The sequence below is a fragment of the Chelmon rostratus genome, chromosome 8 (genome assembly GCF_017976325.1).
Source record: "Chelmon rostratus isolate fCheRos1 chromosome 8, fCheRos1.pri, whole genome shotgun sequence".
Lineage (NCBI taxonomy): Eukaryota > Metazoa > Chordata > Actinopteri > Chaetodontiformes > Chaetodontidae > Chelmon > Chelmon rostratus.
This window is the reverse complement of record NC_055665.1, coordinates 16,915,878-16,931,549: the sequence shown is the minus strand read 5'-3', so window position 1 is coordinate 16,931,549 and position 15,672 is coordinate 16,915,878. Positions and strand designations below refer to the sequence as shown.

General features: G+C 40.1%; 2 protein-coding genes across 4 annotated transcripts in view; both read right to left on the bottom strand.

Moving 5' to 3' along the window:
* LOC121610606 (MDM2 binding protein) overlaps positions 1-2,356 on the bottom strand; it is a 28,995-nt gene extending 26,639 nt beyond the window's left edge. For both annotated transcript variants that reach the window (XM_041942801.1, XM_041942802.1), the window contains exons 1-5: positions 2,204-2,356; positions 1,611-1,694; positions 1,438-1,511; positions 707-855; positions 339-397 (exon numbers count right to left, since the gene is read on the bottom strand). In XM_041942801.1, the coding sequence (XP_041798735.1) occupies positions 339-397; positions 707-855; positions 1,438-1,511; positions 1,611-1,694; positions 2,204-2,270 (433 nt within the window). In that variant the 5' untranslated portion in view covers positions 2,271-2,356. The remainder of the gene's footprint in view (positions 1-338; positions 398-706; positions 856-1,437; positions 1,512-1,610; positions 1,695-2,203) is intronic.
* A 970-nt stretch (positions 2,357-3,326) lies between these two features.
* On the bottom strand, positions 3,327-15,433 carry LOC121610398 (zinc finger protein ZFAT-like). 2 transcript variants are annotated; one of them, XM_041942474.1, is made up of 25 exons: positions 15,409-15,433; positions 15,277-15,306; positions 13,900-14,058; positions 13,294-13,461; positions 12,209-12,337; positions 11,878-11,991; positions 11,615-11,737; positions 11,455-11,528; positions 10,840-10,928; positions 10,576-10,656; positions 10,191-10,339; positions 9,622-9,713; positions 9,114-9,262; positions 8,062-9,028; positions 7,638-7,764; positions 7,303-7,535; positions 7,109-7,190; positions 6,666-6,785; positions 5,802-5,975; positions 5,520-5,608; positions 5,160-5,298; positions 4,874-4,980; positions 4,138-4,225; positions 3,886-3,983; positions 3,327-3,808 (listed from the first exon to the last, which is right to left on the bottom strand). In XM_041942474.1, exons 2-25 carry the CDS (start codon positions 15,293-15,295, stop codon positions 3,608-3,610), a joined length of 3,771 nt encoding a protein of 1,256 aa, XP_041798408.1. In that variant the 5' UTR covers positions 15,296-15,306; positions 15,409-15,433; the 3' UTR covers positions 3,327-3,607. The 2 variants fall into 2 exon arrangements, with proteins under 2 accessions (XP_041798408.1, XP_041798409.1); XM_041942475.1 differs by having other exon boundaries at positions 3,327-3,802; positions 15,277-15,425.
* Positions 15,434-15,672: the final 239 nt, after the last annotated feature.

Sequence of the window (15,672 nt, the reverse complement as noted above, 5' to 3'; positions counted from 1 at the left end):
AACCAACTTCTTAAGCAAACTAGACTATTGCTGTTCTCCTTGTTAAAGCAAGAAGTGTGAAAGTGATGAACTGACAATCATAACACTCAAAAAACATTTCAAAAGTAGTGTGAGGAGAAGCAGTTTGGATTAAACACCATATAGTAATTGTGCCTTTTAATTCATTTGAATAAATTTCATGTTATGTAGTTCTAATTTATCTGAACCAGATATTTTGAAACATTTACGCCCCTACTGAGCAAACAGTTAACATCTTCACAAATGACAACTACAAAATGATAAGAAGACTCAGTTTATAGTGTATAAAGAAAGTGAGCACTATGTATTGGTCAACCTACCTGGAGGTGGCAGCTTGTCTGACAGCAGATGCAGTCCTTCCGCAGCCTCCTCTAACACCCTGGTCAATAGAGATATTCAGATGAGATCAAGACACAAATCATATTTCAAATAATATATTTTTTACCTGCACTTTAGCAAATTATCTCAAAATCAGTCCCTTGATTCAACTACAATAAAGAAAATCAGCTATAAATTTGCTTCCATCCATTAACTCATCTAAAGGGCAAATCCAGTACTATTAACAATGAGGTTTAATATGTTCAGATAATATCAACTTATTATGAGCTCGTATTGACGTATTACTGCAATACCGCACAGGAAAAACAAGCATATATATTTCTGTAAAGAAAAGAAAATATCATCTCACTCTGACAGTGCTGGCTGGTCAGCCTTTTGGTCAGGCACCTCCTGGTTACTCAGTGAACTGAGACATGACTCCACAGCAGAAGACTTCTCCTCCTCACTGTCAGTTTTCTGATGGCTTGTCCCCAACTCTTGCCAGTCTGAGCTGCAAAACTACAAAGCATCCAACATAGATTTACAACCTTCATTTCAAAAGTTTTAATGCTGTGTAAAAATATAAATGAAGAGCTCTGTTTACCAACAACAGCTTTACTAAGTGTTCTCAAGCCTATGTGGTAATATCCCTTATACAATCATGAGTTTCACAAAGCCTTTTCAGGAGGCTCCTTTTATACCCAATGATGATACTATCACCTGCTACCAATCAACCTGTTTACGTGTGGAATGTTCCAAACAGGTGTTTTTGGAGCATTCCACAACTTTCCCAGCGTTTTGTTGCTCCTGTCCGAACTTGTCTGAAATGTGTTGCTAGGCTCAAATTCAGAATAAGCAGATATTTACAAAAATCAATTAAGTTTATGAGGTCAAACATTAAATACATTGTCTTTGTACAATGTTAAATTGAGTGTATTGTCAAAAGGTTTACGCAAATTATCACATTAAGTTTTTTGGAAGTAGGGTTTCTATGGACAGAGGCATGTCACATTTTAAAAATGGCTGTAGGCACATTAGAAGTAGTTGCTCCCATAAGCAACATAAGTCATGACTATGGTCAAAACTGTCCAAATATCTCACCTGTGTTGCACCGTGGCATGCCTGAACAGCAAAGTACCACCTCTGAAACGATGGGCTGCCACTGAGAGAACAAGCTGGGAAAACATGCAGAAGGAAACAGGTAAGGAGAGTTGTGGGAGAATAAGAACAGCTTCAGGGTCAAAGTTGCCCATACCGTGCACAAGTTACTGTACCTGGAAACACAGAGATCCCTCTCACTGATTCCTGAGTCGAGATGTCCACAAGTCTGTTATATATCTGCTTTACTGGCTCCAGACCTGTGAACAATGACAACTGAGCTGTCAGGCTTTGTCACAACCAGGCTAACGTTACTGGTATATTTCCGATTAAGCAAAATAAATAGCACCTCCTGTATTAGCATGGGTTAGCCCATTATCAGTTTAGATACTGAAATCACGGGAATGACAAGCACTGTATGCTGTTAGCGTCTTAACATTATACTCTGACAATCTTTTCGATTACCAGCTTTCATCAACGTTAATTACACCCTTTGTTTTACTGTGTAGTGTTTTTTAACTTAAGTGTTTACAAGCCAAATGTATGTGACTCAACTCTGCTGAAACAAACGTATCGTAAGAAACAAAGTAGCTAACCTAAATAACAGCTGCTCCACCAGACAACCTATGTGTTGTTCCCTATCTACAGACTTTTAAAACTAATGTCCACTTCGCGTTAGCGGAGTAGCTAGGTTATATTGTGTAACGCTAGCACAGCAACGTTAGAGGGATAGCGTAAAGTATGTTCCAAACGGGGAATCAAAACTTACATTTACAGTCCTCCGCCAGGCCGTCATCAGTTGGGCATAATGATATAACCAACACGTATCGGTCCATAACGTGTAAACATTCGCAAATTCACGGTTAATGTTTTCTTGGAGTTAAGTATCGGTCAAACGTGAACAACAATCTTTTCGCGCACTGTCAAATTTCCCACCGGTTCCTCTTCTTCTGATATCTATACGTGTCGCCAGTAGGAAACACGCTCCAAAGCGCGCCGCCGCCACCTGATGGACTGACACTGAACTACCAGATACAGCCGCTACTGCTACTGAGAAATCCCAATTCTCTGATCGGACGGTGATACGAACATCAAAATCTTTGCATAACTTGCAATCATCTCATTTCATTCACTCTATGACAGCAAACGTGCTCTTCCCCTCCTATACAATACACAGTGCATTAATATTAATAATTAATTAATATGCTTTCTTGGCATCAATCCCATTCATTGATTCAATGAATAGTTATATGAAAATCTACTGATGGTTAGATCACATAGATATCTAACTTTTCTTTATTTATCAGTTTTCTAAAAGATTTTTTTAAGGACCCACCCTCCTAAATATGCTTATCAGAAACACTTCTAATGACCTTACAGTATGGTAAGGTTGACTAATACTTTAACAGTGTTATTGTCAATGTGGTATAAGTATTTATACATACATTTATTTACCAGCAATGTGTAAATATACTGTATTCATAACAAAAACTGTGCATGAAAGTGTATACATATTCAATTTTTTTGTAAACTTCAAAAGCATGGTTTGTCTCCAATATGTGCTGAGAAGAATTGTCATGGTGGCAGTTGCCCTCTTTATCCGACTTTTTACAGTGTCTCTAGTGTGTAGAGCATATAGAAACCATTATATTGAGATCATAATGCAAGGTGTTGCACCTCAAAGAGCCATGTCCTATTCCTCGTTAATCTTACTCAAAATGCTCAGTATTTTCTGCTCTAATATTCCTCATTTACTTCCAGATAATCAAAAAAGCTATTGTATTGTAAATAGTCAGTTATTTTATCCCATATTAGTTTCATGACAAAACATTTTGGTCAACTGAACTCCAATCAACAACACTGACATTTGTTTTGTTTTTTTTAATGAAGCCACAATGCGTCAAAGAGTGCATGACAGGGATTTTATGTAAATATACTTTGTAAGTACAAAACACATCACATAATCACACAATCAAGTATTGCACTTATTTTTTACATAATTACCATGTGACTAAAAAATAAATCTGATGAAGGAAATTCTTCATGATGATGGGGAAACATTCACTAAATCCTGATTTTCTTGTTTATTGGTACATTTTATGTTGTTTCACTTTTGTAAACGTATCTACTGACACTCACTGATCAGCAGTCTTGTGTTGAAATGCTAGCATTGCTAGTTGATTTCTACAGTGTGTTCCTGAACGTAGACAATATAGTGGTGAGCATTTTCTCCCTGAGTGAGGACTGTCAGAGCCTCCAGGCCATGCGCGTCCTCCACCACCATCACCTGGTCACCAGTTAGACCCCCCTCTGCGTTCACCACCATCAGCTGGTTGCTGCAGTTACCGACTTCCTGCTCATCAGCTACCTGCAACTTCAGCCACAACTCAAAATCAGCATTTTGCTGTGACCCCCCGCGACTCCCTGAGTAAGTGATGTGATACTGTTTACCTGTTGGACGACTGCAACAGTGCCTGGAGCCATGGCAATCATGGAGGTGACAGCCTCGTGAGTCTCTGAACTGAATTCAGTGATCTGCTGGATATTAACTGAACACAAAAGAAACACATTTATTGTAAAGTGTCAAGTACATATGCCAAACCACATTAATAGCAAACATAAACAGGAATAGCCATGATGAACGTGGAAGTGTCTGTTGGCTCGTCTCAATCAGTCATCCACTGTATGTAATGCAGTTGTTACCGTTTTCCTGCAGGGCTGCTACAGGTGCTTCTGTCAGCTGCTCTTCATCCTCCACAGGAACATACTGGGCTTCTACTGCCTCTCCCACCTAGATATTCATACATATGGCATGAGATTGAATTATACTAAAAATACTGAGATAGACAGATAAAAATGATAAATGTTCACAGCAGATATTTTGGCAGAAGCTCCTTTCTGAGAAATAGAATTCTTATTGAAAAGCAATTGGGACAGAAACGTGACTTAGAGTATATAGCCATGCTAGCAGATCTGTGTAGCTGTAATTGAGAGAGCTGTGCTTTGAGCTTACTGCTAATGTTAGCATGCTGACATACTCACAATGACAATGCTATCATGTTGATCTTTAGCAAGTATAAGGCTTACCATGTTTCCAATCTTAGTTTAGCATGGTTGCATGCTAGCTTTGCTAATTAGTGCTAAACACAAACTTCAGCTAAGGCGGATGATAGTGTCCTCCGTTTGGTCATATATAAATAAATAAATACAAAGTCTTGGACAAAATGAAATTTCAGGGTGTCACAAAAAGTGATTCCTCCTCTGGGGACCATGAATCTCTGCACACAATTTCATAGCAATCCATCAGACAGTCGTCGAGACATGTCAGTCTGGACCAAAGTGGTGGACTGACTGACAGACAGACATTGCCATTCCTAGAGCGAGCATAGCTAAAAGTAACCCACTGCCTTTGTTCACTGTATCTGTGTGTACTGTTTACCTCCCAGGTGCCTTCCACCACTTTCAGGCTGTGTTTGCTCTTCAGGTGGCGGTTCAGCTCCCACTTGGTGCCATACACAAAGTCACATTCAGGACACTTTATACCACCTAAACAGAGGCAGACACAAAAGCCACATTAGGATGTGCTAAACACCACACCTGGCTAATTCTTCCTGAAAGGGACTACACTTGACTACATGTGATTAATTTATTACTTCATACTGCTATTACAGCCTTAAAAGAAAATAGAAGGTCTAGACATGGCAGCATGAGAGCAAAGATCAGACCTTGCTGTTTCAGAGCATCGGGGTTAGGCAGTCCAGGTCCGGCATTGTGATATTTCTGATCTGGGTGTTTGATGTTGTAGTGTCGCTTTAGGGGACCAGCAATGTTACAGGAGTAGTGGCAGTGGGCACAGCGAAATGGCTACAGAGGTAGATGAAAACAAACAAAAGTTAATGCAAATTAAATATCTGTGAGACAAGACTGCATTTGAAATATGAATAGATTTTTAGTAAACGACTGATCCTGGATGGAGTTTAGGTTAGATTTATGACCCGTTTGTATTGTTTAATTTCGGTAGAGAAAGCAGCAATACAATAGCAAATGAAAGGTACTGAGGCAGTAAGCCTTGTGTGTATTCTGACCTTAAACTCGGCGTGCTGCTCCATGTGTCTGAGCAAGGAAGGTTTAGAGACTGAGGTGAAGTCGCACTCCGAACACTGAAAAGGTTTCCCTGAACAAACACAAAATAATTGCTCATATATTTATCATCGCTCTGCACTTTTGCAAATTTTAGCAAATTTCTGTACTGTGACACAGTACATAATCAGTGATAACATAGATAGTAATAAATAGACATATAAATAAATACCATATTTCATCAAATAACAATAAACATCATCGGTGACAGAGCAGAGTGGACGTACCTTCGTCAGTGTGGCTCAGTCTGTGGCTTTTCAGCGTCACTTTAGATTTGAACTTTTTACCACACAGATCACAGAGGTGACGCCTCTCTGTGTTGTGTCGGTTCATATGAGTCTTCAAGTTACTCTTGCTGCGGCCTGCATAGTCACACATGCTGCAGACGTATGGCTTCAAACCTGCAAACACGAAACATGCAGCAACATACTAAAAAAATGCGCTTTTTTTGTAATTAATTAATATAAAAGCATATAGATACAAGACAGCTTTTGATATTAAAACTTTTAGTTTAGAATTGCAATTATTACAGCAAGCAAAACAACTATATAAAGAAGGTTGTTTTTTCCACCAGGAAGCAGCAAGAAAACAAAGCGCTATAAAACTGAAAAACACAATGAGCATATGTATTGCAGGTCTTTTTTTTTGGCTGTATTCGCGGAGACCTTCATCAACACCTGTTCTGGATTCATGTCTGCCAGCTACCTCAGCCTCAGGACAGATGTAACTTCAAGGTAGACAGTTCATCAAAGTAAGCAAGTGCTAAAACAGGGACTGGCGGGAAGAGGAGTAGGACAAACAATCCACTTCTCAAGACAACACGTTGTACAATGTACATGTAGATGCGGTTTATTTATTAAGCAGCTTCAGCTGGGCAACCATGTATTCATCTGCTGTGCATTGTTTTTTCAGTCTGGTCCTTCCTCCTGGAGGACAGCCAGGAGGAGAGACAGATGGAAAATCAGATCACATAATAATCAAGTAGTGAAATATCATCATCATGGACTTTAATGGGCCCAGATGTGTCACCACACACTCCAGTGTTGTGTGTATGTGTTTGCCTGTGTTAAAAATATGGAGGAATATCACACCTTGGTGGGCCCAGATGTGCCGCTGAAAGTCACTGCTGTTCTTTAGGAAGTAGGAGTCACAGTAAGGGCACTTCTCTGCACGCTGCACCATCAGTCCTTTGCCCTGAATGGGTAGTGTGTCTGTCCAACACATACATGCAAACACAAACAAACAAAATGAAATCGCAACCTTGGAAATTCATAACAAAAAAACAAATATTTATATGATATATAATATAAAACATAGTGGTCTACACTACATTATCACAATGAGACACCTAAAATCATAAATAGGAGATGTCATACTGTAAAATTAAAAAAGCAAGAAAAACTGTTTAAGCTGTTTAAGTTTTGATGATTTGATTTAAAGGACAGGTTTAAGTTGTTTTTAAATAACAAACACGAAGAGGTAGTATCTGTGTGTATTTTGTCGATGTCTGTAGATACATTTGTGTGTTCATTACCAGGATGGGATGTTTTGATGTGGTGTTTTAGCCTGTGTTCAGGATAGCTGTGCTGGCAGACAGGACAAGTCACACTCTTCCCCTGTAAACAACAGCAAGACAAAGACAAAAAGACATCTGATAAGCGTCCCAGAGAGAAACCAGGAGTCTGGGATTTCAAGGAGTTATTTTTCCAGTAGTTCTAGGCTGGTTACTTGTTCCTGGTGCGTCCTCAAATGGGCTTGAAGCTTGTATTTGTCAGGTGTGGTGTATTTACAGCCAGGATTCGAACAAGGCAGCAGCAACCCGCTGTGCTTCTGGATCTGGTGCCGCTTTAAAGAGCTCTTGGTGATGGAAGAGTAGCTACACTTTGAACAGTAATGCGAGTGCTCCTTGGTGTGTGTGCGTACATGGACATTATAGTGGACTTTGTACCAGAACAGTTTACCTATGCAGCAGAAAAAAAAAAAAGGCTGAATGACTTAACAGCGGCGAGGAAAGCAAAAGCAGTAAAAATATTTATGTGCAATTTAAAGTTTCATCATCTCACCACAGTATTGACATTCCAGGTCTCCGTAAATTTTCCTGAGTCGCTGGAAAGACTCTATATTAAGCCGAGTCTTCTGAAGAGATGAGAAAACCTGCTGGAACGCACTCTGGTGGAAAACCTCAAACACCTTCCAGCACAAAACAGAGAAAAGGTCAGGGGAGATGAAAAGATGATTAGAAGTGGAATTCCTCTAACATTATTCATGTATTTCAGAGACATAAATCAATTAATAAGTGTGTGAAAGTATATAATATAGAGAGTATAGAGTAAAAAAGGGTCTCTATTATAAACTATTTTGATAATCGATTCATCATTAATCCATTTTTAAGTCAAATCCTGAAATTCTCTTGTTTGAGCTTTGTCAAATAAGAAAATTTGAATTCGAAAATTATTTGCAGACATCATTGTCCTTCTCTTAATTTACCCTTCCTGATTGTGGATTCTGTCCATCATCCCCTGGAGGCGCTGATGACAAATGCGTGTGTACACCTAAATCACACAAGCTTGCAGACAAAGGTGTGTTTGTGTTTTTGGCTGCACGTGTGCTCTCATCAGTTGGGTGTGTGTTTTCTTTAGTCCTGTCCTCCATGAGCGCAGTGTGAATGCTCTCTGGTGATAAAAATGTCTGTTCAGCTGCAGGGGTGCAGGGGTCTGTGTTGTCCTGTGACTCCTCCTCAGCTGCTGCTTCAGCCCGTCTCTCAGAGGAAGATGTAGGCTCTGTGGAAATAGCTTGATGAAGCACTTCTTGGGAACCTTGCTGTGCACCTCTGTTTTCTAATTCTGCTTCGTTCCCTGTCACTCCTTCTATCACCTGCACTTCTTCTGCACTATCTGCAGATTTAGCTCGATCTCCCTCCGTCATCTCCTCCCCATCTACACTCGCTGCTACTTCCAGCTGCTCCCCTTCCCCGTTTCGCCACTCTCCCCCTCCTACACCATTTCTTCTACCCTCTTCTCTCATGCTTTCATCTTCACCCTCACGCTCTATCCTGCCCTCTTCCTTCATCTCCCCCTCTGCATCTATCCTTATATCTTCATCCCCCCACACGCCTCCCCCAGGCTGCATCAGATAGTAGCTGTTGTTGATGCAGTCGGTGAAGGCTTGCTCCTGGTCCAGCTCAGCGTGAGACTCTTTCAGGTGAGCCTTCAGCCTCTGAGAGCTGACAAACTTTCCATCACACACGCAGCACAAGTATAGGAAAAGGTGCTTCCTGACGTGAACAGCTAGGGCGGCCATCTTGGTTGCAGCATGGTCACAGAGGAGGCAGGCGAAGGGACGCTGGGGCCCGTGGACCAACAGGTGGCGTTCCCGCTCGAGCTGGTTCTTAAAGCGTCGGTTACAGGTAGGACAGTGGTACAGGAGCTGCCTGAGGCCCTGGCGAGTCTTTAACCTGGACAAGATAAGTAGATTAGAAGGGCAAATGTGTCGAATGGTTGTTGGGGTTAAACAGGTAGATAAAATAATGTAGTTCCAACCTGAGCTGTTGGTAACTCTGGTGAACAGCAGGGTCTTTCAAGTTATGTCGTTTCTCCATGTGCTTCAGCAAGTTCTTCACGTCTGAGTACTTTTTCTCACAGAAGCGACAGTATTGCTTCACCTTCAAATGGACTCGCTCGATGTGCACCTGCGTCAGCAGAAACACAAAATTACTGTTGGAACCTGAAAAAGAACAAACGGTGCAGCTACACACTGACGATTGAGTCAATCTATCTGGATATGGAATCTGCTTCTCAAAGTGGATAAAAATGAACAAAAAACAAAAACACATGCAGAAAAATAAATCTGCTGACAGTCAAAATGAGATTTACTCTGAAAGTTAGCAGACTGCAGTATTGCAGTATGAAGATAAGTGATAACAACCTAACCCTTATGAAAAGGAGTTCACGTTGTACCTTGAAGTTTGCATGGTAATACTTTTTATACTAAGGTTTCAACAATATTACTAATAATATAGATCAACAGTAATGAAGGTGTTGTTAGCACCTTGAGGTGTCCTGGGCTGAGGCAGTTGAAAGGACAGTGCTGACAGCAAAACTTCTCTCCTGTGTGCTTCCTCAGGTGAACATTCAGGTTGGCTTTGAAGGGAAAATCATGGAATAAAGCAGATAGATAGATAGAAACTTTAAGTTTGTAGCTGCACATTTTAGAAATTAGTAATTTAAAGGTTACAGAAGTCACCCTGCTGTATGTTTTACTACTACTGATAATAAAACTTAGTCATGGGGAGCAGTAATGGTCATCAGCAGTGATTGAAAAGGTACTTCATTATATATTTAATAGAGCAGTTAAGACAAATAAAAAACTGACAACACTCATTGTTTGGCATTGCTTCATCAACAAAAACTTGTGCCGTCAGAATAATTTGAAATGTGCACATTAAACACTTCAATAAGGGGCACGTGGTGGTTAAGATTCATTCCATATAACCTGGAACAATCATACACGCCCTTCTGCCCACATGTTTCCTGTCAGCACCTCCACAAATAGTAACTTTAACTGTTTTAATCTCTGCGAGTGCTCGAGAACAGTTTCCCCTGTGAGCCTGGATTTACCTTTGATGGCTGATGCGTAGTCACAGTGTGGACACTGGAATGGTTTCTCCTGGGTGTGTGTCCTGAGGTGGGCGACCAGTGAGTGTCTGAATTTAAAGATCTTGTTACAGAACTCACAGGCAAAGATCTTCAGCTGGCTCTGAAGTAAACTGGGAGACAGAAAGTGACAACATTACATTTACCAGTGAACCAGTATCACTGTAGCTGCTACTGTGGCAGTGGAGGTTGCTGTTGATGTTGCTAATAAAATAGATGAGCTAGAAGACCAACTCCTTAAAAAATAGGAAAAACAAGCATTCAGCTACACTTTACCTCCAACAAAGCTAAAACTTCTATAAAGTAAAATATATCTTGACACATTTAACAAAAAATATTCACACAGTACTTGGCAGCGTCTTGCTTGATAGAATATTCCTGGAAGCCTCTGCTGGCTGCTGCTGTTGTTGTTGTGGAGGTCCAGTCAGAACTAGGATAGAAAACAAAGGGATCAGACTGCTGACAGAGTATAACATTGATTGGTCTCTACAACATTACTTATGCATGCAGTTGATAACTTGACCGTCATTGTCATATTTTCTATATCAGGCTTACTGACAATTCGTTGTTATGACCATTAATTATGTTTTACATACATTTTCCATTATATTACCTTGGCTCCTGATCTGTTTTAGGGTTAACTTCGCTGGCAGTGGCATCTCTTACAAGGTCTTTAGACTGACTCTGGAAGACTGCAGATGGCTGGCGGCCCAGAAAAATTAAATGAATAAACCCATATAATAATAATAGATTCAAGTCAAGTAAATATTAGATAAGACAAGAAAAAACACATACTGCAACATTTTACCACAGAATATCACATTTGGAATTTGGTTGAAATACTAAAATCCTAAAACAATGTATATTTTAGAAAGGAAATGTTTTTTTTTTGGCTTTGAGCCGACATGCTTGTGTCATTAATACATTAGTCAGTGGGACCACTACACAACATGCTGTCAACAGTTTTTATTGAGATAATGTCTTTGATAATAAGAAGTTTTCTGAAAAAAAGAGATTCTGCTGTTTAATTTTCTAAATGTAACTTTTCACTGTTATGTGCACCACAAATGAAGCTCTGTACACTGTTGTTATATTCACATGGGGGTAAAATTCTCAGAGATATCTCACTGGTCGCCCAGGCAAGACACTACTAGAGGTAAGTGAGAAAACATATTCAACAAATTGGATAAACTGACCTTTTAGTGTCCCTTTGTATTCCTGCACTTACCTGAGGTTGACCTTGGACAGCTGCAGACTCTCTTTCTGCTGAAGTGTCCTCTACTGGTATCATTTTAGATACACCTGTTGAAAAGGTTTTCCACACACGCTGAGTGTATTGTTAGCCAAAGTGTAAACACTACCACAAAAGCAGGCAATTTAAGACTGACCTGGAAGTGATTTATCTTCTGTCAGAACAACACTGATGACTGACTTTTTGTTTCCTGTTGCTTGGCCTCCTTCTTTGGAGGTGCGGCTTCGGCTGGTTCTCTGGGGTCTTAAGCTGCCGACTTCTATAAGCAGAGAACAAGGAAAGCTTATATAACCAAACCTGAACGCTACTTAAACAAGTCCAGGAGTGCGCTGGGGTTGAGTGAGGGTAGCACTGAAAATAATTAACTTAAAGAAACCACGTCCTCTTATTTAGATGTACCTTTTTCTCTCATGAGTCCTGGTCTTGCTGAGTTTTGCTGCATCTGGTTTGGATCGACACCCCCAGTATCCGAACTCCCAGAACCCTCGACTCCTGCTCCACCACAGATGCTCCCTGAAAATGATTATGTTTATTAATCAGAATCAGCTAAAACGCCAAGTGAAATAAATGTAAATAAACTGTATTCTTCTGTAACTAGTTAACACAGAGGTCATTAATATTCTATCATTATAGTGAGGATAACCCCCAGCATGCTCCCTCAGGCCACCCCAACTTAAAGCCTCTTTGGCAGACATGAACTTTTCGATTGCTGGTGCATTTCACCCCTCACCATTCTCATCTTCATCGTCCTCCTCTTCCTCCTCTCTCAGGCAGATGTGTTTGAGGATCTGTCGTCTGTTGCTGAACGAGCGATGACAGACTCTGCATTCCAGCCCCAACATCCCATCACGGCTTTCTGCTATAAGAGGAAATCAAAATGCTGTCAGTCAGAATGCAGAGCGCAGAAAACACGGTTTGTGTAGTATCTTTAGAAAAAATCACTGAGAAACCTAAATTTACTCGAACAAAAACTAGAATTACCAACTACCACACTTGTATGCTAGCCAATTAAGTCACCAGTTGAGATCACGGTGACCTTGACCTTTGACCCACCAATATCTAATCGGGACATTTGTACCAAATTTGAAGAAATTCCCTCAAGTCATTCCTGAGATCACGAGAATGGGATGGATGGACAACCCGAAAACACAATGTCTCCAGCAACAAATATCTAAGCGTAAAGATTCCCTCCACACATGTATTAAGGCAGACATAAAAAATGTCTAATGTGTCCCTGACATGGTTTCTGCAGAAAAAAAGAATAATCATCACATTACAATCCTTAAAATTGCACCTACTCCTAATCCTCCTCCCTCATTAAAAATTCCAGAATATATAAATATACAAATACTTTCACATTTTTTTTCTTTATTCAAGTCTAACTGCTGGACACAAGATGTCTCCTACTTCAAGTCAATTGTCTGTGCAGTGCAGGCTTAAGGTTTCTACCTCCACACTTGTGTAAACTGATTATTGGACCAGGGTTGGCTTCCAATCTAGTTGTGATGCCACAAATCATGGCCATAAGCCCGCCTCTCAAGATCAGATTTTCAATTACATATTACATGTCTACACAACAATTTAGGTGACTATTCAGAGAAGTTAGGCTACCAATCAGGCAACAGACAGCTTCCCAAAACACTGGCAGTACTTCTCATGAGCAAATAAAACTGTATGATATCGTTTTTTTATGCCAGTTGGACTATGTGTCCACTCAACCAGCATACTGACATGAATCAAATAGAGGGTATTCATCATGTCTTCTGTGTGAATGAGAAAGAATTATGGGGCACATCTCAATGGCAACAGCGCTACCTTGTATCGAGCTACATTGTCTGTCTCCCTCCTCCTTATTCCTTTCTTCTTCTCTTTGAACATTATCCTCTGCAGGATGGGTGGAGTCAGCCTTGCCCTCTGTCAAATCTGTGCGTGTCTTCTTCGTAGAGCCTTTCGGTCGTCCCCGTTTTCGCTTCACTGGGCTCTCTGTGGGTCAGAAACACAGCAGAACAGATAAGAAGATAACACTGGGTTTTTTCCATCTTTCATTTCAAAGGAACAAATCCTCATAAAAGACAAAAATCAACAATGAGTTTATCATTCAAATAATTATTTTCTGTGTAGCCAAAGCCTGATATGCTGTATCATATGCTGTGTTGCAGAACTCCATGAAAACCAAGTGACATATTGTTATGTAGTATAGTGTATATTTTTCGTCATTCTTTATCAATTGTTCACACTTGCATTTGCCTTGCATTCTAAATATCTTGAAAATAAATTTGTATTTGGAGCGCTATATCAATATTCTTAGTCAATATAATATTCAAAGTCAAAGCCCAAATGATCCCCAAATTAGTAAATGAAGTGATAATTATTAGGATTTTATCACTGCTAATAATCTTGGCAATGACACACTAATATGACCTGCCGGTGTCTCCGCAGGCCCTCCTACAAGGGGCTGCAGTGCAATGATGATCTCATCAGGAGGCTCCTTCTCGGGGTGCAGCGTGGAGCAATGGGCCAGCAGCTGATGGCGGCTGGGAGAGAAGAGGTTGCACAGCCGACACATGAACACACACCCAGCTGGAGAGACAGGCAGAGAGAGGGAAATAGAGTCATTTAAAGGAGAGAGTGAGAGAACGTCATTTGCCTGTCTCAAACCAGTGGAGTTAATTTTGTTATTTGGAGTCATATTACCCAATTTCCTCATCCTGATGTTTCATACACCACCCTTCAACCTCATGAGAACTGGTCTTTTTTGGTATTACAGAATGGATTTAATCTAAGGGGTCAAGCAGACAAATAAATGAAAACTGCCTCATTTAATGCCACTACAGTACAACAGCTATCTTTAAAACTACTTAACATTAAAACAAACAAAGTGCAAACAAAGGAAGACATGGGAAATCCTGTTTGAGTGGTACATTTTCTAAATGTTGTCTTTGTTTGTTTGCTTTTGTTTCTGTAGAAGTCAGTGTTGAAATTGTTCACATTTTTCCATTTCCTCCTTGTGAAATTAAATTTCTGTATTGTACATGCAACGCGAGTTAAAAATAAGGACTAAAGAAGGGAAATGGAAGGAAAGAAGCTTGCTGCATTTTGCTGTTTACATGCTATATAAGTGATGGTGGAGGACATGAATATTTGCTGGAAAAAAAAATATTTTAAATTGCTTAGTTTCAACCAGTAATTTAGTTCTAGCTCTAACAGAACAGACTGTTTGTAATAATATTATTCAACACTGCTCCCATCATCCAACATTCATATTCACATATATTCCTCAGTCCATCTATAAATATCTTGTGCTTGCTGGTTTTTTTTAAAGCAAAGTGATATGTTGCTTTTCACTTTTGTGAAATTGGCCATAATCGTGATTATGTAAAGAACCAATGAATATCTGAAGGCTCGATGCCGTATTTTCTTCTGAAATAAGGCCGATAGTCTGTCTCTGGCTAGACAATTTGATCATGTCTCAAATCTTCCATCATTTATAGTGTAGGGGTCAAGGCCACTTCTGTGAGCTTGAGGGCTACCGTTAGCCAACTGACACTTGAATGCCTTCAGTCACTACCACGTCCACTATGACAGACACTCTCTATGGACTAATTTGCTCGTACCTTCATTGGGAAACATTAAGTCTGTAAATAATGTCTACGGAAGAATAAAAAACAAAACACATCGAAAATCAGTACATGCACAGACCTCGGACTAAACACGTTTGTTTATTTTGATTTGACTTGGCCCAAACTAACATGAAGACCCGACAAACATATTCGAGTTTAAAATAGCTAAAATTCTTACCTGCTTTTTGTCCATCCATTTCTCCAGCGTCTAAACAACAAAAGAATACTAATTCATTGATGGATTTGAGCCATCACGCGACAAAACATAATCCCTGAATTTGGATTTAGAGGCTAATTTCACATTACGTACGTAGAAATTTCTGTCGAATCTGCCACACAAGTCCTTCCAACCAGCGGAAGCGGAGAGGACCCTGTGATACTGTAGCCGGCAGAGCAGCGCCCTCTCTGGCGGGAGGACTGTCCTGCGGCTGAGAGCGGAACTGCATTCTCATGAGCTCAATTTTGAGCTTTTTCTGAAAAAAAAAACGCATTTTGGAAAAGGATTTCTTTTACTAAAATCTTCAATTTGGTATCCATTGTGTCAACAGGCCTCAGCACTGTTGATGTAGACTTT